Here is a 23,280-nt window from a genome sequence, read left to right on the forward strand (position 1 = left end):
AATACAACTAATACACAGCCTGGTGCCCTTATACAGTATATCATCATGTTCACTTATAATGGTTGTACAGACGACAATATTGTCTGTTTTAGTTGTTAACTTATTAAGAATGATATTACTGTCACCTATACAGTACTTCACATTAAACACAGGTGTAATACAGTTAAAAAGCTGAACATTCTTTGTGTTGTATCCCAAAGTGTTTGTATGGCAGTGTTGAATTGGGTGTGACAGTAACTCCTACATGAGAATCATGTAACCACAAGTGATGGTCTCTGTAAGTCTAAGAAACCACTGTAATGCCTGTGCACTAGCCTGCAATAAATGATAAAAAATATATACAGTACACTGTATTGAAAACCTTTTAACACTTTGATATTCCCCAAAATTGGCCTAAAATAAGCATATACTATACAGTAAAATGACATCTCACTTACCAACATAGTAGTGCGAAGATCAAATTTGTGGAAGAACTGAGTAATAAAAATGTGCATTTCCAATACATTTGTTACATCCTTGCGTTCAACATCTCGCAGGACGTCAATAAACCACTCAAACTGCCGGTGTGTCGGACAGATCCACAGGAAATACACCTATAAGGAGAATGAAAATAGTTACCAAGAGAAGGATACTTTAGAAAATGATGCTACTTTATATACCATACCATAAAATACAGCACACGAGTTTTCCTGAAGCTTACATATCATTCTATTTTAATTACAATAGAAATCTTTATGTTAACAGTGTTTTAGGACTTTTCTGAGTCAAAAATAATTTTTACAGGAGACAAAATATATCAAATGACTATTAGCACTTACCAAGAAACATCTCAATAACTTAGTAAGAATTGTGAATGGAAAAAGAGTCAGATGGATGTATGTCAGCCATCGGGTACAGATATTGCACAAGATGTCACTGTATACATACTTGATACCTTTGTCCCTGATCTATAAACAGTAAGCAACATTGGAAAGTAAACTCAGGAAACATGGTTGCTAACCTTTTTACAAGCCACTCCAGAATATCGGTTTGTGGAGGTGCCGAACACAAGGTCGTTAAGAATGGAGGCATACGGCGTGACCCCAATACCTCCTCCAACCATGACTGCCACTTCAAACTTGTACCAGTCCTGGTTGCCACCACCAAATGGTCCCTCCAGACGAATCTGTGAAGAGTGAGACTTTTTCCTCTTTGTTCTATTGGGTATGCAGTACAGTACACATATAGTACTTCTTCATACCTGTACTATATTGATACAGTAATAAGTTAATGAACAAAAACCTTGCCCACCTACTTACATCACTGTACATATGTAATTATTCCAATACTGGAGGCTTTAATTAATAGGACATTGGCCAAAGGATTTGTTTTAACAACATAAAATTAGAATCTGTTAAATAATGGACACTACTTTAATATATGATAGAAGTCCTGTATACCATTAATAACATTCTACTGTACAAACATTAACAAAATATTACACAGATCAATACAGACTGGTAACATTAATACAGTATTTAATGTGTTGAAGAACCTCACTTCACTATTACTGTACTGTACTGTACTGTACTGTACTGTACTGTACTGTACTGTAATGTACTGTACTCCATTGTACTGTACTGTACTGCACTGTACTGTACTGTAATGTACTGTACTCCATTGTACTGTACTGTACTGTACTGCACTGCACTGCACTGCACTGCACTGCACTGTACTGTACTGTATACTCTGATAAAAATATTTCAGTTTCAAAAACCTATAATTGTATGATACAAGACATGGATGATAGGGACTAAGACACCCTACCCTGTACAGTATCAGAGTGTCAGGGAGATCATTCAATATTTGTAATGATATATTAAATTATTATAAAAATCTAAAGAGAGGATTTTATATATGTGTCCACTGACTGTAGATTAACTTTCTCTATAACAAATAAGCATTAATTTATGCAAAGTTAAAAGTTCTGCAAAAATAAATGGGTTTTAAATAAGTATACAGTAGGTGGAGTAGGAGCCAACTTACCCTGGGAGGATTCTCTTCATCATGGACGTAGTTGTGTGGGTCAAAGAACTTTCGAAGCTTCCACGTCCAAGGACCCTGAGCTTTGATGTGGCACGAGAGGAAGTTCTCATGGGGTGCAGAAGTTAGAGTGAATGAGTGGTACTCTGACTGGCGGAAGGCTGTACACGATAGTCTCACCCATTGTCCACTGAGGTACTTGAAGTTTGGCGGCCTGAGAAGGACAATATCACAGTGGGTATCAGCTGCACTTTTGGTTAACCATTTATTACTGTGATGAGCTACATTGGCAACATTCCCTCTATGGGCAATTCTTTCCACTGGTTGTGTCTTTAGTGCAGTTCATCCACCAGACAGGTAGTGTATGACGTTAATGGACGACATTGAAATGTGAAAATTTATAATAATGTCAAAACGTCTCGCAACTTATTCCATTCTGAGGATTTTTTAAATGTATCAGTGTCAAAATGAGGACTCGATGTCACCCGGTATGATTCTCAGGGTGGGATGGTTTTGTCCTGCTAGTTGTTGGCTATACAGAAGGGTTCTAAAGGATATTTAATTTGAAAGAATAATGAAACAAACTGTATTCATGAACCCCCCCAAGAAGGATATTATTAGTGATTAATTTTGTTCCACCCAAACATTGCACCAGCCAGACCATCTACACAAGAAACCTAAACCATCAACCACCTATAATAAACCCTCTCAATAACAGACTCCTTATTACTGGATATTCTCATTAACAGAAACATCCCAATAATGGACAGGGCTTACAAGAACTAGTCTGGTATTGGGAGGGTTTACAACTAAAACAACATCATTTCAGTTAATTACAAAATATAAAGTTTCCTCAACACACCTGTAGAACTTGACCTTCACTACATCAGAAGGCAGCAGCTCTGTCTCGATAATATCCAGTTCCATGTATTTGGTGCGGAGACTGATGATCTTGTCCAGGGTATAGATGATGCCTGGGATGATGAAGAACAACCAGAACCTGTAAGAATCGACGACATACGTAACTTTACAGAACTCTGGACCGAAAACTAAAGAATACAATGTCAATCAGATGTTAAATACGAACTGAAGATTTATCATGACTAAGTTACAATAATACCCTGCAATGGCTTTTAATCGGTGACAGGAAGTTTGGACCATGGTTAGGTCAGGTTAAATTAGCCCTAACCACCCTGACCAAAGCCAAACGTCCTACATCTCCCCCCCCTCCTCCCTCTACCTTAGTGAGTGTATACTGGTTATGTACTATATGATAGTAAGAAGGTAAATACTTACTACATATGTGAATGGTTAGAATTACAAAATATCACGTGTTGAACCTTAGGAAGATTAACTATAAGAAACTCTATACCATTATCTATCTCTACTGTATACTGATTATCCATTATTTTTATTTATCTTCCTGTTTTGTAAAAAGTGGATCATGTGGCACAGAAACCTAAATAAAGAGAGGAAAAATATGAGAAAAGGTGTGAGACAAGTGAAGAAAGTACAGTAACACCATATAATAATACACATTAAGTACTTCCAGAATAACATCAAAATCGCAACTCGGAAGCCCATTGTTGGCGAGAACTGTAATTAGCATTAAAAAAAATCAATTAAAATGTTCTAAACGTCATTACAACCACTAATTACCCCGCAATCGAGTCGTAAACCAAATATTCAGATTCAGCATGCTCAAGAGTACCTATACTGAGATTTTCAACAAAATCTTATATAAGCACTTAACGAAATAAATAAATAAAACGTTTCCCATATCTCAATTCTTTTTATCCATTGAGTGTATACAATGAATCAAGTGTATGTATATCACCAACATCTAATTCCAATCTTAAATTACTGTCAGATACCCACCTTGGCGCTCCAGTCAGCCGGGCCAGACCGTGTAGGAGACTGAGGATATAGAGGAAAATGTACAGTTGGTGAGCCGCCCAGAAGAACTTGTACGCCTTCCTACGAATCATCGGATGAGCAAAGATGAAGATGATGCACATGATGATAAACAGCAATATACCGGTGACTCCTGCAAGAAACACACACATAATAATGAAACACTGGAAAAATTGTAAGTTCCTGTATTAAATTACACCACACCAACAATTAGATAGAAAAGTAATTTATCTAATTTGATGGAAAACATAACCTACTTTACAAAAAAGTTATATAAAAAAAGATTACAGTGCAGTACAGTATTCACATTTACAAAATACACAAGAATGAGCTGATCAGTGGTGAACAGGATAAAAGTGGTAAGAGTATGTGTTGTACAAAGTGACATAGGTAAACCACACTGATATATTTCTGTGTGAGAGGAACACTGTACTGTACTGAGGTAAGTTAGCCTGTACAACACAACTGTTGACATAAGTTTAAAAGATCGAGTTGCTCCTGATTTTGGTCATTCAGCTCCACAATAAAAAAAAAGTCTTGCAAGAAGGAATATCAATCACTAACAGATACAAAACTATATCAACACCCTGTATACTGACCAGTTAAAGTCTGGAAGAGCCAATAACCAACAGTGGGTTTCTGATCGGAGGCGAAGGCAATCTCTTGGGTGAGACACCTCAGGTTCTCCACAGGCTGGGTCGACACGTGGTAGAAGTTCACCAAGTGACCACAGGCGTGTAGGATACTGAAGAAGAGGGCTGTACACGCTACTATCTTGTGGAACTGACGGAGAAATTGTGATATTAGTACAACTGATCATAAAATACTGATCATCAATGTTTTATAAAATGTATACCACAATATACAGGAAGTATGCATTACAGTACAGTACCATACTATAAAACAGTGATCATAACTACCAACAGAAGTACTGTCCTGTACTGTACTAATACAAATAAAGAATTAAACAGAATATTATATGGTGTCCTTCTTCCTATACTGTAAATATTCTTTGTTTAGGTGCACTCCTGTGGTGTATTACTCTTAGAGGCAAGACGAGACAAGCACGAGGCAGATGAAAATGTCATATAGTATTTGTAAAGAGCTTTTATACAAATGTTGTTAATAGTATAAGTCCACTTATTTCAGTATGGACTGGGCCTGTACTCTCAGAGATTTAGTTGACAAATTTCTTTCTCTAATAAATGCTAACAAACCACAGCTACTAATGGTGAAATCTCAGTACACACACCACCAACCTGTATATGGGAGTCGAGGGGGATGTACTGTTGGAGGCTGAAGTCCTTGAGCTTAGTGATGAGGTTCCTGGACATAGTGAGCAGCAGGAGGGAGTAGCAGAAGGAGAGGGATGCCGCGGCTCCTCGGGTGATGGCGATGCCGACCCCCATGATGTGTCGTAAGTCAGTGTGCTCAGCCATGAAGGAGTAATCTGAAGGTTGACCACGAGAGTTGGATTAAGTTCATGAGTCAATTCCTTATATCAGTAATTAATCTCCCTCCCCCTTCTTCACACACATCACAACCCCCCCACCCCCCACACACACCCCAGAGCAATACTTACGGATAAATCTTTCACAGAAGAGAGCGATGGTGATGACGTAGAAGACGAACAGATAGAACACATTCTGGCGGTTCTCCTCCAGGAAGGTGGCGATAGAATTGTACTTCTTGAACATCCAGTGATGGTATATTTCCCGGTTCTCAGAGATGTGGAAACTGGTCATCCTGGTGGGGGTGTGGTGTAGGTTTATTAGTAAGATTTAGGTATGACTTAAATATATGCCTCAAGTACAGTAACTCCATTTATCGTCTTTTATCCCTCTACCAGGTTTTACAGGTGAGCTGGCATTTGGGCATAGTTAGGTTAGGTTAAGTTAGGGTAGGTTAGATTAGGTCCTAACCACCCTGGCCCACACCAAATGTCCATGGTCCAAACGTCCTACATTCAGTTTTGTAGAGGGGGGAAAGGGTGGGAAATTACACTTTATAAATTAACTACTATACAAAACTTCTATTATATCTACATTAAAATAAAGTTACAAAGATATTATAGTGCCTTTCACTCTAAAAATTTTCAGGATTACAATTTGCACTGGAAAATCAACATTAGTCATTCTACAGAAGTTAAACATAACTTTTATAATGTCTCTGTCATCTCTTGGAACATTACCTATGAATGCCAATAATAAATAATAACAATAAGGATAATAATAACATTCACAAGCCTAACATAACAAGTTTTTACATTTTGCAGCGACAAATTTCCATTCACAGTTGGAGGTTCTGTTGAGTAAGGATAAAATAATAATCTTTATGTTCGACTTGCTGAAAAATAACAAAAGTGGAATAAATAATGAAAGCAACACCCACGAGAGAGAGAGAGAGAGGATGAGGGTAAGGCTGTTATAAAGACCTGAGAAAATTGCAAAGATTAATAGTTCCCCGGGTGTTAAGCTGACCAACCGAGTGCTCTGGCTACTTACTCCAATTCACAAGCACACAGACACAAATGCTCACACAATATACTATAACAAGATTTAAGTGTTCTGAGGTGCATTGCCTTGACAACAGTGTGTACTTGTCAACTGTAGTTATGAGTGTGTGTGTGTATGTGTATGACAACTATTACTGCTGTGTATGACAAGTATGTATATATGACAACTGCTGCATTTGAGTGGCAACTACGCCTAAGTAACACCCCTCCTCCTGTGCCTCCAGCAGACATCGGTCCTGCCTGACTGATGATGATGATAACATGCACACATTGATAGTTACATATTGAGGCACAGTATGAACCTGACTATCTCACACACACACTATGTTATCTCTGTCTATTGTGTATTTTCAGCCTTTTGTTCCTATTTTCTCTCACCAAACCATTACTTATTATTATTAGTAGTAGTAGTATTTGTAGTAGTAATAACAGTAGTAGTATTTACATCAATTGCATGACCTACAGACCACATGCAGCACCATAATACCTCTTGCTGGCGTGTTAGTGGGGGTCAGCACAAGGTGGTGTCAGCCGGGGAAGGATGTTGTCAGCATCATCATCATCAGCAGCAGCAGCATCAGTGGTGTAAGTGCCAGCATCAGACAGACAGACAGACAAATAGACAGGCAGGAGGGAAGCGTTAGGAATGGGTTAGGTTAGGTTACACTATTTTAGGTTAGGTTAATTTGCGTTACATTAGGTTAGGTTAGGTTTTTTTTTAACGGGAATTAACCCAACCGGGCACAGGTCAAACGACCCACAATGGGGCCTGGGGGGCTTATACTGGGTTAGATTAACTTGGGTTAGGTTAAATTTGGCAATTATTTGGTTAGGTTAGGCTACGGTTCTGGGGTTTTTATCATCGGGTTGGAGGGGGGCGGGGGGAAGCTTTATGGGGTGGGGGGGAAGCTTTATGGGGTGGGGAAGGTGGGGGGGGGAAGCTTTATGGGGTGGGGGGGGAAGCTTTATGGGGTGGGGGGCTTGGGGAAGTAGGGTGGGGGTGGGAAAGCTTTATGGGGTGGGGGAGAAGCTTTGCAGGGTGGGGAAGATAAGCTTTGTGGGCTGGGGATAAAAGAAGCTTTGTGGGGTGGTGGGGGAGAAGCTTTGCAGAGTAGGGGAAAAGCTTTGCAGAGTGGGGGAGAAGCTTTGTGAATGAGAGAAGCTTAAGCATTGAACAGTGTACTCCACCTTAAAGGCTTTTTATCCTAGAGGCTTCTTAAGGGCTCATCTTACAGGTTTCTTAAAAGCTTTTTAAAGGAGTCTTATCTTTAAAGGCTTCTTACCTTAAATATTTCTTATCCTAAAGGTATTAAATGTATCTTAACCTAAAATTATTTCGCACTATTAACCCCCTCGCACTGTGCTACCGAGGCACAGACAGACACACAGACAGACAGACAGGCACAGACAGACACACAGACAGACAGACACACACTCTTACATTAGGCTGAACGAATCATCTGAAGATTAACTACTCGGTTTAGTTTTACCTGTTGATTAAAATGCATCCAAACACTATACCTGGGTTGGGTTGGGTCAGGTCTAGTTGGGTTAGATTAGGGTGTTTAATCATCAAATAAGATTAAGCTGAGGTGTCTAATCTTCAATTCTATCTTCTGAACATCTCGTGCTAGAGCAGGGAGAGTTGAGGATGGAAATAGAGACAGGAAGAAAGAGGAAGTTCTGATGAAGAATGATGAGGGAAAGCACAAGTAAGGAAGAGGGTGTCAGAACTCCCGATGATGTAACCTTCTGGTGGTGGTGGAGAGGGAGGGGGGTGAGAGATAGGAAGACAGACAGACAGACAGACAGATACCTTTTTAATTAACCCCGCTGGGACATTATTTCACCTCTGACCCATTCATTAACCTGAGTCGACATCAACACACACACACTTCACAGCCTTGACCTCTGACATCCCTCCTCCCCCTGTAGGAATCTAACTCACTTCCTACCTGACCTTTAAAATTGACTCTACAACTCACCTGGCAACATTGGTAGAGGTGTCCAGGAAGTTCTGCTTGGCACCTTTACAGTCGAGGCCAATGGCAATGAAGTCACCCTTGTACTCCCTCATCATGAGCTTGAAATCGTCGTAGGTGAGTGACTCCTTGTGGTCTATGCCTGAAGAGCTGAACATCCCGTCGATAAGATCCTCCACCTGTAACACGCAACACAAGGTCAATCTACACTGTAGTACTCATAAACACACACACATCTAACCTAACCTATCACCACCTTGTTTCTCTGACTGTGTGGTCATAGTGAATAAATACCAAGAAGCATTACAGTAATAGTACTAGTTTGTAATACCTGAAGGGGAAAGTCCTCCTGCAGGGTATATATAATGGGTCTCTCACCGCAAGACAGCGTAGAAATGACTCAAGTGGAGGTACGAGGGACCCCACACACCTGACTCTAAGCTATGGCACCACTTAGTATAACAGGTGAGTGTGGTGGAGCACTCGACGCCTCTTCACCACAACCATCCACCTACATCAACACTATATTCTTATTATTACTACCACCCACTACCATCAACACCACCACCTTATCGCCACCAACATCACCTTCTCACCACTACTACCACCCCCACCATCACTTCTACCTCACCACTATCACACACCATCACCATCTCACCACTACCACCCATCATCACCTCTATTCACTTGTTATCTAGATTCAGTGAAGCTACAACACCGTGATCCCCCAACACACAGTACGAGGAGTTTGTAACAGCTTCAGTTCTAAGAGGCTTCAACCTAAACTAACCTAATCATAAGGACTAAGGTCAGATCCTAATGGGCCCAAGTGTTAATCCAATTCGTTCAATGGTTAGATTAGAACTGGTACCCATTTGACCCCTACTGTAGCCTGCCTGAGGGGTCACCACAAGGGTTCATCAGCCTGACCGTCCGAGTGACTCACCTCCTCGTTACTGACGGTGTTGGTCTTGGCGATCTCCACGAGGGACCTCAACATCTCGGACAGTTCAGTCTTGTCGATCACGTTGTTACGGTCGTTATCACACATGTCGAAAATAATACGCAGCTTGTCGTCCGTTGTGCCTTTACTGAAGAGCACCACGGTGTTGAGGAACTCCTGGAAGGATATACGTCCGTCGCCGTCCTTATCTACGATGTTGAACATGCGCCGCACGAAGATGTCGTCCGACTTCATCCCCAGAGCTTCAGCGAACTCCTTCTTGGAGAGAGATGTTCGCATCACCATGACCACATCACTGTCTGTCTCCTCCAGCTTCCTCTTCTCTTCGCCAGGTTTGAGGCCAAAGGTGAGCTCATAAGCTTCCCTGAAGAACTGTTCCAGACGCTTCTGACGGCGCTCCTTGGTCTCAGCGTTGGCCAACATCTGTTCCTTATAGGTGTTGACCTTCTCCACGGTCTTCCTAAGAGAGTTCATGAACTGTTCCAGTTTGTTGATAAACTTGCGCCGTGCTGCTTCAGTGTCAAACTCCAGCACCAGGTCATGGTCCTTGGGGGGGCGGACGAGAACCATGAGTTTCCTGCGGGGGTCCTGCGTGATCTCCACCATCAGGTTGTCTACGCCTTTTAGAGACACCTTACGCATCTTCTCCCCCTTCCTGTTCACTGTTGATATCTCTTGGTTAGGACCAAACTTCACCTTAACAATGCGCTTGTGGTTCTGAGGAAGACAGAGAAGAGTAAGATTAAATTTGTACAAGACCTTTCATGAATCAGTACACCGGGATATATTGTATAATAATATATGATATAGTGAGGTGCCAGGCATCCTCTTGTGAACGACTGACAAGAGGTTCCACAGAGATAAGGTCCACGAGATAAAGGTTATGGCTGATGGAACAAACAGAGTGTGAGACTTACCTGATGCAGCCACTCCTTCACCATCATCTTGTCACTGCTGCGGCCATTGTTGTTCTCCTCCTGCTTGGTCAGGATTTGTCTCCTGCGGGAGTTCTGGAACTTGACGGTGGCATAGCCGGCGCCTGCACAGATGAGGGGCACGGCGGCCAGCAGGATACAGGAGTAGATGTATGTCACCTCTGACCCCTACAGGCAAGACCACAGAACACACGGATCAGTGAATGATAGGTTAGGTTAAGCAAGATGGACAGAGCACACACGAGGGCAAGGAGCACATCTCTTATTATACTCTGACGTGGTGACGATGAAGGCTTAATTCATCATCGTCAAAGAGTTAAACCATCGTCATAGGTGTGAGTACTGTCCCTCAGGAGCTAAAGACAACATCCACCAGTTAGTTCATGAAGGTCGTCAACCAGAGACAAACGTGGTTGGCAGTTTCACCCACACGAGAACAATGGTGTGGTGGCTAATGGTGGTGGTGCTGCCATTGCGGTGCTACACCCCCCCCCCCCTTCCCCCTCACACCCATACAAACTGACATACAACCTGAAACAAACATACATACATAAATACATACATACACACACACACACACACAACCTGAAACAAACACACATATGCAAACAGAAACACACAAAAAACTTAAACAAATACACACACACATTAAGAAAAGTGTATCAGACTAAACTCCTCTGCTTTGATAAGTAGCCACCATTACACACCTCCACCTCAGCGGGTGTAGTAGATGACCTCAACAGAGTGGGTACACAGGGTGTGGCTGACCTACACACTGTCAGCTCACCGGCCAATACTGACCTGCTTAAACCTGTCTGTAGCGCCTCCAGAATTATACATCATCTTATTACCAGTTTTTGTCTTTATGAATACAACAATGACTTCAACTCTGTGTGTGTGTGTGTGTGTGTGTGTGTGTGCCTGTGTGTGCCTGTGCCTGTGTGTGTGTGTGTGTGTGTGTGTGTGTGCCTGTGTTTGTCTGTGTGTGTGTTTCTGTGCCTGTGTGTGGCTGTGTGCATGTGCCTGTGTGTGTGTGTGTGTGTGGCTGTGTGCGCGCGCGTGTGTGTGTGTGTGTGTATCAAATATCAGAAACATTTCAACACACACTCAAAACTCTAAAATGGACAATCACTACAAGAATTTTTTTTAAACATTTTAAAACGAGCTGTTGGACAGGGCGCATCCAACCCCCCCCTCCTTCCCCTACAAGGCTATGACTGTAAAACTACCCGAACCACCAACACTCCTGAGCAACACCTGTCACAACACTCACAACCACAACTCAAACCAAGAGTGTGCATGAACAGTTATACAGTGGAAACCAAATTTAATACAGACAGACATACAGTCACTGCTATATCCCCCCACGAATCTCACTTGCGGGAGATAAAAAAAAATAAAATACAAGGAATGTGTGGTAATGGCAGCCAGGGTCATCAGCACGTAGCCCAAACAGCCATAGTCAGACGACCTTGTTAGACAGAGAGGTACTTGTGGTGAGGGAGGAGGAGTGCCAGGTAACCTCCAGGTAATGAGCCACGGGTACACCTGGTGGGCCAGTGGGGGGAGGAGGGGCACAGACAGTAAACAAACACCTATGGGTCAGATTACACACCCCCTGCTGACGGCCCACTAAGCTTCCCGCCTTGGTGTAGTCGTTAAGTACACTGGCTTAAACCCACCCCCAGCACCCCTACACCCACCCCCAGCACCCCTACACCCACCTCCAGCACCCCCACACCCACCCCCAGCACCCCTACACCCACCTCCAGCACCCCTACACCCACCCCCAGCACCCCACACCCACCTCCAGCACCCCTACACCCACCCCAGCACCCCTACACCCACCTCCAGCACCCCTACACACACCCCAGGCTAGATGGATGTTCAAGCTTAAGTGTACAGTCTGGTTAAATGGTCAGGCCGGTGTTCACTTTCACTACCCGTCCATTAGACAGACAGACAGACAGACAGACAGACTAACCTCCAGTATAAAAAGCTACTATATCCCGCCTCCGCAAAAAAACACTCATCTGGAACTAAAAGATACAGGTTTATTTCTTGTGTATATATATATATATATATATATATATATATATATATATATATATATATATATATATATATATATATATATATATATATATATATATAAACTTACTCCTGCACTGCCTCACCTTCTGCGCAGTTTATTATTTTTGTACATGTGCGCAGGTTATGTTTTTTTTACATCAGCGCCGTTTATTATTATTTTTTTTACATCTGCGCAGTATATTTTTGTATATCTGCACAGTTTATTACTAGTTCTACATCTGCGCCATTTCCCATCTCGTGTATTTTTATATATTTTGCGCAGTTTTTTTCTATACCTGCGCATTCTTTATCCCATGCGCAATATTTTATCCTCATCTTCAACTACACAACATGAACGATTAAACCAAACACCACCTTCAAGATATCTATCACCCCCTACCCCCCCTCCCCTACCTACCCCCTCACTCTCTCCTCACCCCCTACCAAACCTAACCTAACACAACCAAAGCCATGATCGGGGTTGAGTGAAGACCTTACTTAACACACTGACCGAGTAACACGACCCAGACAGACAAACAGACAGGTAGACAGACAGGCACCGGAGACAGGAAGGCTCACACTAGGACTTTCGTGTCAATCCTCCAGGTGAGTTTTTCAGGTGATGGTTTGATTGCTGATGCTACGAGGCTCTTCTCTATATATACAGGTGTGTGGTGGGCTGGTAGGTACAGGTGTGTGGGGGGGTCAGGTAGGTACAGGTGTGTGGTGGTGGGCAGGTAGGTAGGTACAGGTGTGTGTGTGTGTGTGGTGGGGTAGGTAGGTACAGGTGTGTGTGTGTGTGGGGGGGCAGGCAGATACAGTGTGTGTGTGTGTGGGGGGAGGCAGGTGGGGGCAGGGGTACAGGTGTGTGTGTGTGTGGGGGGCAGGTAGGTAGGTAGGTACAGGTGTGTGTGGTGGGCAGGTAGGTAGGTAGGTACAGGTGTGTGTGTGGTGGACAGGTAGGTACAGGTGTGTGGGGGGGCCAGGTAGGTACAGGTGTGTCTTGCCTTCATATAACCATTACTTTTTCCCCCATTACTTGTAGCTCCGCCTGGTCATACCTGGTACTAACTACTTGGGCAACACACGCGCCTGCCACGCCACCACAACCCACAAGTACCCATGACCACACCCATGCTAACCACGCCCACACACTACGCCCATCACTACCCCTTCCCCAGACTCATCACCTCAATATCTATAAGACGTACAGTTAAGACATAGTTACCTGAGAGTATGTCTGATGAGGTATGTGTGCGTGCGTGCCTGTGTGCGTGCGTGCCTGTGTGTGTGCGTGCGTGTATGAGAGAGCAGTAGTACTCGACCTTGACCCACACCACCCCACACCGCCTGGAGCATCACACAACACACCCACTTCCCATATCCACCCACACCCACGTACCCACTCACACTCCTTTCACCACAATCCAACATCATTTCATCACCTAACCCAACCACACACTCTAACCCACCTCTAGCTATCCGTTTCATCACCCTCACTACCTCACCCATGCCACACACACACACACACACACTAAATTTAACCATCAAAAACTAATTATCACCATAACACCTCATTCAAAACCTAACCTAACCCAACCTATTAAAGTCTCTACATCAAATCTACGCCATCTTGCCCCCCTTCAACAGGTATCAATGACCTGCTCTCTACTATGATACACAGGTGTGCCCCATGTCATCTAGACCAAGGTTGTGACAGTAACATGTATTGCTGTCTGTCTGTCTGTCTGTCTCTCTGTGTCTGTCTGTTTCTATCTTTCTCTGTGTCTTTGCTTGTCTGTCTGTCTGTCATTTCTATTTTTCCCTATTCTTGTCCATCTGTCTGTGCATCCATCTGTGAACACAATTTCTCAGACGGTTCAATGATTTCTTCTCACATGACTTATGAAATTTTCGATAAACTCAATTTTTTTTAATATACGGAAATAAATAAATACCTACAGCATGAGTGAGCGAGTGTGTGTGCGTGTGTGTGAGTGAGTGAGTCAGTTGGTAAGAGTGAGTCAATGAGTGTGCAGGGAAGAGACAGTTAATGAATGAGTCAGTGAGTGAGTGAATGAGTGAGTGAGTGAGGCGCCACAGTTTCCACATAGTGAAGGTTACACACTACTTTCATCTCCGCCGACGACCCCACCTGATGCCCCCCCTGGCGACGACCTCCTGCTGCTGCTGCTACTACTACCTGGCCTACTACTACTACTGCTGCTACGACTTCGCCGACGACCTCCTGCTCCTATTACCTAGCCTACGACCTCCAGCTGCTGCTGCTGCTGCTGCTGCTGCTGCTGCTGCTGCTGCTACTACTACTACTACTACTACTACTACTGCTGCTACTTTTTAATATAACCTCCAACCTCCCCTAACAGCCATACCTTCTCCACACATTTAACTACCTCTAGTAACTATCCCAATACAAGATTAACTACCCTATGCCTCTTGTTAGGTTAGGTTATGAACCGTCTCTTCCAGCTATTACTAAGACATCTTAAGCGATTCTATGAGGAAATATCTCATAGTTTTTGTCATCTCTTAAAACTACTTCAGGTGCATTGTTCCGGGTACCTACCTGAGGAATCTAACCTAACCTAACACTTGTCATGAGGAACCTAACGTAACCTAACACTTGTCATGAGAAACCTAACGTAACCTAACACTTGTCATGAGAAACCTAACGTAACCTAACACTTGTCATGAGGAACCTAACGTAACCATAACCTAACCATAGCCAAACCAAACCTTCAAGTTGTGACTCCTCCTCCACGTCTCCTTGACTACACCACACCAACCACAGTCACAGGTGAGGAGTAACTGTTCCTGGCTGGCTGGTTATCAAGGAAGCCGAGATAAAATAAACCGCAACAAACTGATTCATAGTGTTAAATGTCCTTTACCGTCCTGGGAGGGAGGGAGGGGGAGGGGGAGGGGGGGGAGAGAGGGGAGAGGGGGGAGGGAAGGGAGAGGGGGGAGGAGGGAAGAGGGGGGAGGAGGGAAGAGGGGGGAGGAGAACACAGAAATGCTTGCTCTCTGTCCGTACATTCTGGAGTTGTTGATACAATAAAATGATCAACTAACGATGTATTTTCTAACCTAACTTAACCTAACCTTGCTTTTGTCTCTCTTTTCTCTCAGGTTGTTTGCGGTTACTCTCTCTAAATTTCACAAAAGGATTTTTTTTTCTTTTGAATGGAAAACCCCGAAAGGTCATAGCTGAGTTGGCCTCGATCACATCTCTCCACGTCACAACCATTTTCCACCTATCTTGATCATTTAATATAATGTTACAACAGTTTTTTTTTAAGCAATCGATGGCCGGATTAATACCACCTGCTATTTTTTTTATCTTCTTACAATAAAATAATACGTAATACTTGTGAAATTATTAAGACATGTAAAACCCTCGACCTCTTGCGTCACCATTACAAGTCTTTCCCCGCCAAAAATGTTTAAAGCGACGAAGCCGAGGGTAAACGCAGCCTCTTCCTCACATTCACTGTTCGTATACGTTAATAAAGTACTCGATTCACTATATATGGGTCACACTACGTAGCTACAGGTGAGAAGAAAATAGTGTCGACTTACCTGGAAGTAATCAAAGCCCTGCAGGTAGTCACAGGGTTCCATTTCGCTGGTGTTGAGCTGGGCTGGCTGAGGGCAGGGGTCGGTATCCAGGTGAAAGAACACATTGCGCTGGATCTCGTCGGGGTAGACGGCGGAGGCGTTGACGATGATGTCCCACAGCTTCACCTGACGGATCTCATCTATTTCCTCGGGCGTGAACATCCTGTGGGAGGAGATGGGCAAGGGGTGGTGAGCTGGTGAGTGTGAGTGAGTGTGTGAGTGTGTGAGTGAGTGTGTGAGTGCTACAGCGTGAGTATGGGACATAGAGTGTGTGCGGTACAGCTGGAATATGATACAAGGAAGAGTGCCACAACAGGACCACATTAACAGTGCCACAGAACACAGCAAGAGTGCCAAGCAAAACACCAGGTTGGACTTACTTGTTGTCCTCATTCTCGAACCAGAATCTGTCGGCGTCTCTGAGTCTGGTGAACTGTTCCTTGATGATGGCGGTGAAGAGCGGCCCTGGACCGTCCTGGGTCTCCAACATGCCGCCCACGTATCTGTCAGGTGAGGCACGCCCTTATTAATTACTGCTTGCCACGGGAGGAGCAGAGGAGGTAGGAGGGGGAGAAGGAGGAGGGATGGGGAAGAAGTTAGGAGTATAGAAGAGGTTAGAAAAAGGAGGGGGAGAGGATAGGAAGAGGAGAAGCAGCAGATCGAGGAGAAATGATGGGGGGGGGAGGGGGAGAGAAGATCAGCACAGCCAAAAATCCCCCACAACACAAACTGCAGGAATAAGATGACACCTCACGCCCTTGACACCTCACGCCAGGAGAATCTCACCTCTACCTAACACTCTGACCTTTGACCCATGGGCACTGTGACCCTTAAACCATATACACACACCCCACTATACATACATGAATTATCATAGCAAAATACACACCAGGTATAACCATCACAGTTCTTAATGGGTCCCGAGTTACATTACCTGGATAAAACATAGTAATTAACGAGACACAGGTAGGTACAGGTAGACACAGGTAGAGGTTGACCGCCCTAATAACACGATACTGATACTCAGGTCACACTATAAAGTTATCTTGACAGGTATGACAGATAGTGGGGTTACCTGGGCACGTGTTAAGGGGGATGGAGTGCATCTAAGGGAGAGGAATGTGTCTTAAGGGGTGGAATGTCACTAAAGGGGGTGTAATGTCTCTTAAGGGGGGTTGGAATGCCTCTCATGTAGTCTGGTGGTAAAACTACAGACATATACACAGAACTTGATGGTTGGGTGTGTGTGTGTGTGTGTGTGTGTGTGTGTGTGTGTGTGTGTGTGTTTGTGTGTTCTTATGAGGAAAAAACATGAATTAGTCCTGTTTAATATGGCTGAGATGCCTTTGGTCTTGTACTTCAGGGTCACACACACCCACCTCAGGAAAACGGACAAGGATTTTAAAACCTGATGGTAAAGGACATTTATAGGTACACGTGTATGTATGTATGTATGTATGTATGTATGTGTAAGTGTGTGTGTGGGTGTGTGTGCGTGTATATATGTACAGATAGTGAAGTAGTATAAATAAACGCTATAGCTAGCTATAGGTGCATGAGAGAGAGAGAGAGAGAGAGAACAACCACCAGCCACAGGTCTGAACTACTGCCGATGACCTACGTTAACTCACAGCTAAAACATCCGCCCACATAATTACCGTGTCATAACTCTGGTGTGAAGGAGCCCAGAGCATCCGGCACCCTTCCCAGACTCGTAAAGTAGGGGGTCCGGGGGCGGGGGGGAGGGGGGGTGTGGAGGGGGAGACGGAGGTAGGCCACCCCCCCCCCCAACGACTACCACCATCCTCTGATTAGGAAATTCTCTTCACTACTGCCTTCTTGCTCCACCACCACAGCCGTCACCACCACAGTCTCCGCCACCACCACCCACCACCCCTACCTAAACCACAGCCAAAACTACCTTTACCACATACCTATTGTTTAATTAATCCCACTGCCAAGAATACTGTGTCAACACCACCACCATCACCACCACCCATCATCACCACCATCACCCATCATCACTACCACCATCATTAACTCTATACTGTGTGACTCCTAACCCACCAATCACATTACTCCCACACTAACTACACTCTTCCCAACTCTAATCACCTATTTTTTGGAACCTATCACCTGTCTTATGCCCAGGGGAGAGTTTGTACACAGGTGGGGGTGTATATGTCTTACTCTAGGAGGGGTTCTCAAACTTTTTTCAACCAAGGACCCTTTATATACCATGACGCATACAAATATTGTCAATAATCAAAGAATAAATCATAGTCCAAAGCATTTGTTCATTTCAACCCAAATCCAAAATTGGAATCGCCAAATCACTCACAAACTTAAACGCACTATTTCTCAAAAACTTTTCGCGGACCCCAGTTTGAGAATCACTGCGTCTAATGACTAGTCTTATTCTAACCACAGCATACACAATAGTCTCTCTCTCTGTAAACTGTACATTATACTATGGTGTGAAAGAAAAAAAAAGAAAATGAACTACAACAACACACATACACACACGAAAGAGTACCCCCGGGGAGGTAGAGAGAGGGGGGGGGGGAGTGTTTGCCAGTCAGCGGTGCGCGGGAAAGTTGGCGGGGCGTGACGCAACAGACCACACGAGGTCGCTCTCTCAAAAGCGCGCGCCAACAACCCATGTTTTCTGGCGCGGCCTTGAGCCTCTGAAGAAAGGCCGGGCACCAGCTACTGTATATACAATGACCAGCTCCGTCAATGGAAGCCCCCAGTCACTTCCTGACATTTTACTGTAATAATAGAAAGAATGGTCAGTGAAAATGGTCTTTTATAAGTGTACAGTAAAGCAACGCTGAGGACTTTCTTCACGCTGATGAGGACCTCGGCAGGGAGGAGACCCATCGGCGATATGCTACACTACAGCGAGGAGGAGGAGGAGGAGGTGTGTGACCCCATCTGTGACGCCATCTATGCCAATTGAACGACATTTCCCCAACAATATCAAACTACAGGGATGACGCAGCTGGACCCTGGACCCCATCAATGACGTCTTTAGTATCGGTCAGAGATGTTTGCTGTGTGTCTAATGGGCGGCGTGAGGAGGTGTGCTTGGCTCAGGGGGGTAGGGAGGGAGGGGGCCGAATGTGAAGTCAACCAATAGGCTCATCACCCACAACAGGTCACGACACAAAAAAAGGGGTCACTCACTCACAACAAGAGGTCACTCACTCACTCAAAAGGGGTCACTCACTCACAACAAGAGGTCACTCACAACAAGAGGTCACTCACTCACTCAAAAGGGGTCACTCACTCACAACAAGAGGTCACTCACAACAAGAGGTCACTCACTCACTCAAAAGGGGTCACTCACTCACAACAAGAGGTCACTCACTCACAACAAGAAGTAACCCACTCACTCAAAAGGGGTCACTCACTCACAACAAGAGGTCACTCACAGGTCAATATTCATGAGGTTGTCCTGGTATAAATCCTTGAGCCGGGCTATGAGGTCAGGCTCCTCTTGGGTCAGCTTGGGGTTGATGGTTTCCCAGGACTCAACAGGCGGCAGATGAAAACACTTACGGACGGTGTTGTAGTCTGGCAGTCCGTTGTCTCGCCCTCTCATGATGTTGAGGGCACCTGGTGGAGGTAAACAGAGGGCGTTAGGACATCCTCTGAGGAGTCTAAACATGCTTTATAAACATTTCTAGGACATCTTCTGGGGTCTAAACATGCAATCAGTGTTTATAAACAATTCTACGACATCCATCACGGGGTATACAGGATTTAAGTGTTTGTAAGGTAAGGTAAACACATAACAACATTTTAACACTTGACTCAGGTATCTAAATGATGTTAGATCATATGTCACTACCCGGGATTAGTTAATTAACCCCTAGTGTCTGTACTAACTAATTAACCTAGCATGTTAGCATTAGTTAATTAATATATAATGTTGACATAAATTATAATTCACTTGCAATTTATACTAATTAATCTACCTGTAATGCCAACATCAACTTATTAACCCACTCCTATGATAATTAATCTGCAATGTTAACACTGATTAACTTGCGACAGTACTTAGCTATACAAAAGGTCGGTTGCAACAAAGGAGGAGTTAACTTGCAATATTATCACTGTCTACACTTGTAACTGGAAGAACGACTATTTAACCCAAAGTGTTAAGTTTAACTATAAGAACATTGGTTTAACTCTCTCAGAACACTGGTTTAACTCTTTAAGAACATTGGTGTAACTCCAAGGACGATGGTTTAACCCTTTCAATCCTCAAGAAATCAAGAAAAAATCAATAAACCAATTAACGACACGTGAGAACCTTGTGTAACAGGTGAGTCGAACCTACCTACCTCTCTCTCTCTCTCTCTCTCTCTCTCTCTCTCTCAGCGCTGCTTGGTGACGACACACTTCACACACTAATCTCCCTTCAACAAACACAGGTATTATGAGCAATAAATGAGTTAATGAGTTGTAAAGGTGAGACACAGGTAATGACTGACTGACTGACTCACACACACACACACACACACACACACACACACACACACAGCAGGAGGAAGGATGTAAAGAAACTAGTGTCGCGAACAGTGATGACGTGTGTGTGTGTGTGTGTGTGTGTGTGTGTGTGTCTGTTTATTTATCCTATCTATCTATCTATCTATGTTACTACCATTCCCACAACCAACACCGTCATCACTATCACCACCACTACCTACACACACACACACCACCACCAGCCACTATCACCACAACTACCACCACCACCACCATTACTACTACCACAACCACCACCACCACCACCACCATTACTACTACCACAACCACCACCACCACTACTACCATTACTACTACCACAACCACCACCACCACCACTACTACCACAACTACCACCACCATTACTACTACCACCACCACCCACCAAGGTCCCTCCTGGAGAACTCTAAGGGGCCGAAGAGTTTGTTGCGAACGTCAGAACACAACACATGGTCCTCCTGCTCGGCCAACTGAGACGCTAGGCCCCTCATCAGCTCCTCTACCGTGCCTTCTCTCATCACATCCTGTAGGAGGGAGAAAAATCCGTTATACCCAGTGTCCGTTATATGAGAAACCTCTATTTAACGGACTATATGTTTACAAAAATAATATTGACAAGTAGTGATGATTCAACAATAGGAAATAATGAGAGAGAGAGAGAGAGAGAGAGAGAGAGAGAGAGAGAGAGAGAGAGAGAAACAAACTCAGCTCACCCAACCTCCTAACAATTCAATTACCTTATAAGTATAATAACAACAGCGCTGAGAAAAAGATCACACTAGGATGTTTTAACAATGATGTATAATGATAACAATAACAGCGCTGTAGTTTCATTATGATGGATGACGTCATTATGATGGTGACGACAGAGAAGGATGATGGGGGTGATGGTGACACTATACTCATCATCAGCATTATTGTTTTTGTCGTTATTTCCTCTTTCCTTTCTTTATTCCCACGCTAATACGCTATTATCCCTCTCTCTTAATTATCTTCCTTCTTCCCTCTACCTCCTCCCTCACATACCTCCCCTAGGTGAGAGAGTGATGGTAATGGAGCTTCCCAATCTTAAATAGCAGTACTTATTAACCTAAATCTTCATATCCACGCCCACACGTCTCCACGCCCACACCCTCGTACACCACTGGTCATCCACACACCCACACATACACCACTGGTCATCCACACACCCACACATACACCACTGGTCATCCACACAGGTGACCCAGCACTCAACAGACCTTGTAGTGGCGGTAATTGGCGAGTCAGCCATGAGCTGCATCATTAAGGTAGACAACAGATGTGCCAGGCCTCCTCCACTGGTCATCCACACCCACACATACACCACTGGTCACCCACACAGGTGACCCAGTAACTCAACAGACCTTGTAGTGGCGGTAATTGGCGAGTCACGGCGAGTTGCATCATTAAGGTAGACAACAGATGTGCCAGGCCTCCTCCTCCTCCTCCTTCCGTTTCCCTTTCTCCTCTCCTCTCTCCCCTCTGCTTCTCCTACTCTTCCTCCTCCTGCTTCTCCTTCTGTTTCTCCTTCTCCTCCTCCTTTCCTGCTTCCATTCCTACTTCTTCTCCTCCTTCTCCTCCTCCTCCTCCTCCACCTCCTCCTCCTCCTCACGCAATATCAAGCATGAAAACAGACCTTACACGCCATTGTAGGCATGTGAAGGCTAGAAAGTTCAGCCTCCTCTGCTGGACACACACACACACACACACACACACACACACACACACACACACACACACTACAACTCACCTTTGACACAGTACCATAATACACCTCCTGAATGAGACCTAACAACCAAGACTTAACAGGTAGAACAAAAAAACAGGTAATGACCAGACTGAGATGAGGCAAGTTGGCAGGACCTGGAGGGGGGACCTGTGATGGAGATGACCTGGAGGGGGGCCTGTGATGGAGATGACCTGGAGGCGTAGGAACCTTGAGTACGAGAGACGGGCGAGGGGCGATATGATAGAGGTGTATAAATGGAAGTCAGGGCTGAACAAAGGTGATATAACGGAGTACTCAAACTATCCAACCAGGAGCGAACTTGTAACAATGGTTTTAAATTAGACAAATTTAGATTTAGGCGCAAAATAGGTAAACACTGGTTTGGAAACAGAGTAGTGGATGAATGGAACAAGTTACCAAATATCATCATTAATTCGAATACGCTGAATAGCTTCAAACATAGGTTGGATTCTTATATGAGCAATAGGGGTTGGGTGTAAATGGGACTGCTCAGTATGGGCCAATAGGCCCGCTGCAGTTTCCTCCATTCTTATGTTCTTATGTTCTTACTTTTACCTGGGCGAGTCCTGGAGGCCACACCTTACTTCCCTCCCACACCATTCACATCCCTTAATCCCTAGCCCCTCCCTCACTTCTCAGACCCCCTCCCTCACCCACCCATATCTCCAGTATCCACTCACGCCCCATAAGGAGGAGGCGCTGTTACTGTCCAATAAATACTGACCAGCTCCTGCCTCTTTACTTTCAACTCATTGATTCTAAAGAGCTCATTAAGTCCATTCTCCCTTCACACACACCGTCATTTGTTTTCCTTGTGTCCAATACGTTTTATATTTCTTCGAGAATATGGGAGAGAGAATGATGACAGAACAGGTCCCCAGTACCCTGAAAAACTCCCCTAGACCACGCAAGAATAGGATCTCATTACC

At 44.2% G+C, this 23,280-nt stretch overlaps 1 protein-coding gene across 1 annotated transcript in view; it reads right to left on the minus strand.

The window, feature by feature from the left end:
• LOC121876182 (dual oxidase-like) overlaps positions 1–23,280 on the minus strand; it is a 77,735-nt gene that overhangs the window by 4,247 nt on the left and 50,208 nt on the right. Inside the window, exons 9-23 of the mRNA XM_042381143.1 lie at positions 20,966–21,104; positions 19,482–19,665; positions 16,425–16,547; positions 16,006–16,207; positions 10,315–10,500; positions 9,380–10,114; positions 8,437–8,612; positions 5,519–5,682; positions 5,196–5,386; positions 4,536–4,719; positions 3,901–4,069; positions 2,885–3,022; positions 2,026–2,236; positions 1,001–1,165; positions 438–593 (exon numbers count right to left, since the gene is read on the minus strand). Of these exons, the coding sequence (XP_042237077.1) occupies positions 438–593; positions 1,001–1,165; positions 2,026–2,236; positions 2,885–3,022; positions 3,901–4,069; positions 4,536–4,719; positions 5,196–5,386; positions 5,519–5,682; positions 8,437–8,612; positions 9,380–10,114; positions 10,315–10,500; positions 16,006–16,207; positions 16,425–16,547; positions 19,482–19,665; positions 20,966–21,104 (3,123 nt within the window). The remainder of the gene's footprint in view (positions 1–437; positions 594–1,000; positions 1,166–2,025; positions 2,237–2,884; positions 3,023–3,900; positions 4,070–4,535; positions 4,720–5,195; positions 5,387–5,518; positions 5,683–8,436; positions 8,613–9,379; positions 10,115–10,314; positions 10,501–16,005; positions 16,208–16,424; positions 16,548–19,481; positions 19,666–20,965; positions 21,105–23,280) is intronic.

The sequence above is a fragment of the Homarus americanus genome, unplaced genomic scaffold (genome assembly GCF_018991925.1).
Source record: "Homarus americanus isolate GMGI-L3 unplaced genomic scaffold, GMGI_Hamer_2.0 scaffold34921, whole genome shotgun sequence".
NCBI classification, from domain to species: Eukaryota; Metazoa; Arthropoda; class Malacostraca; order Decapoda; family Nephropidae; genus Homarus; species Homarus americanus.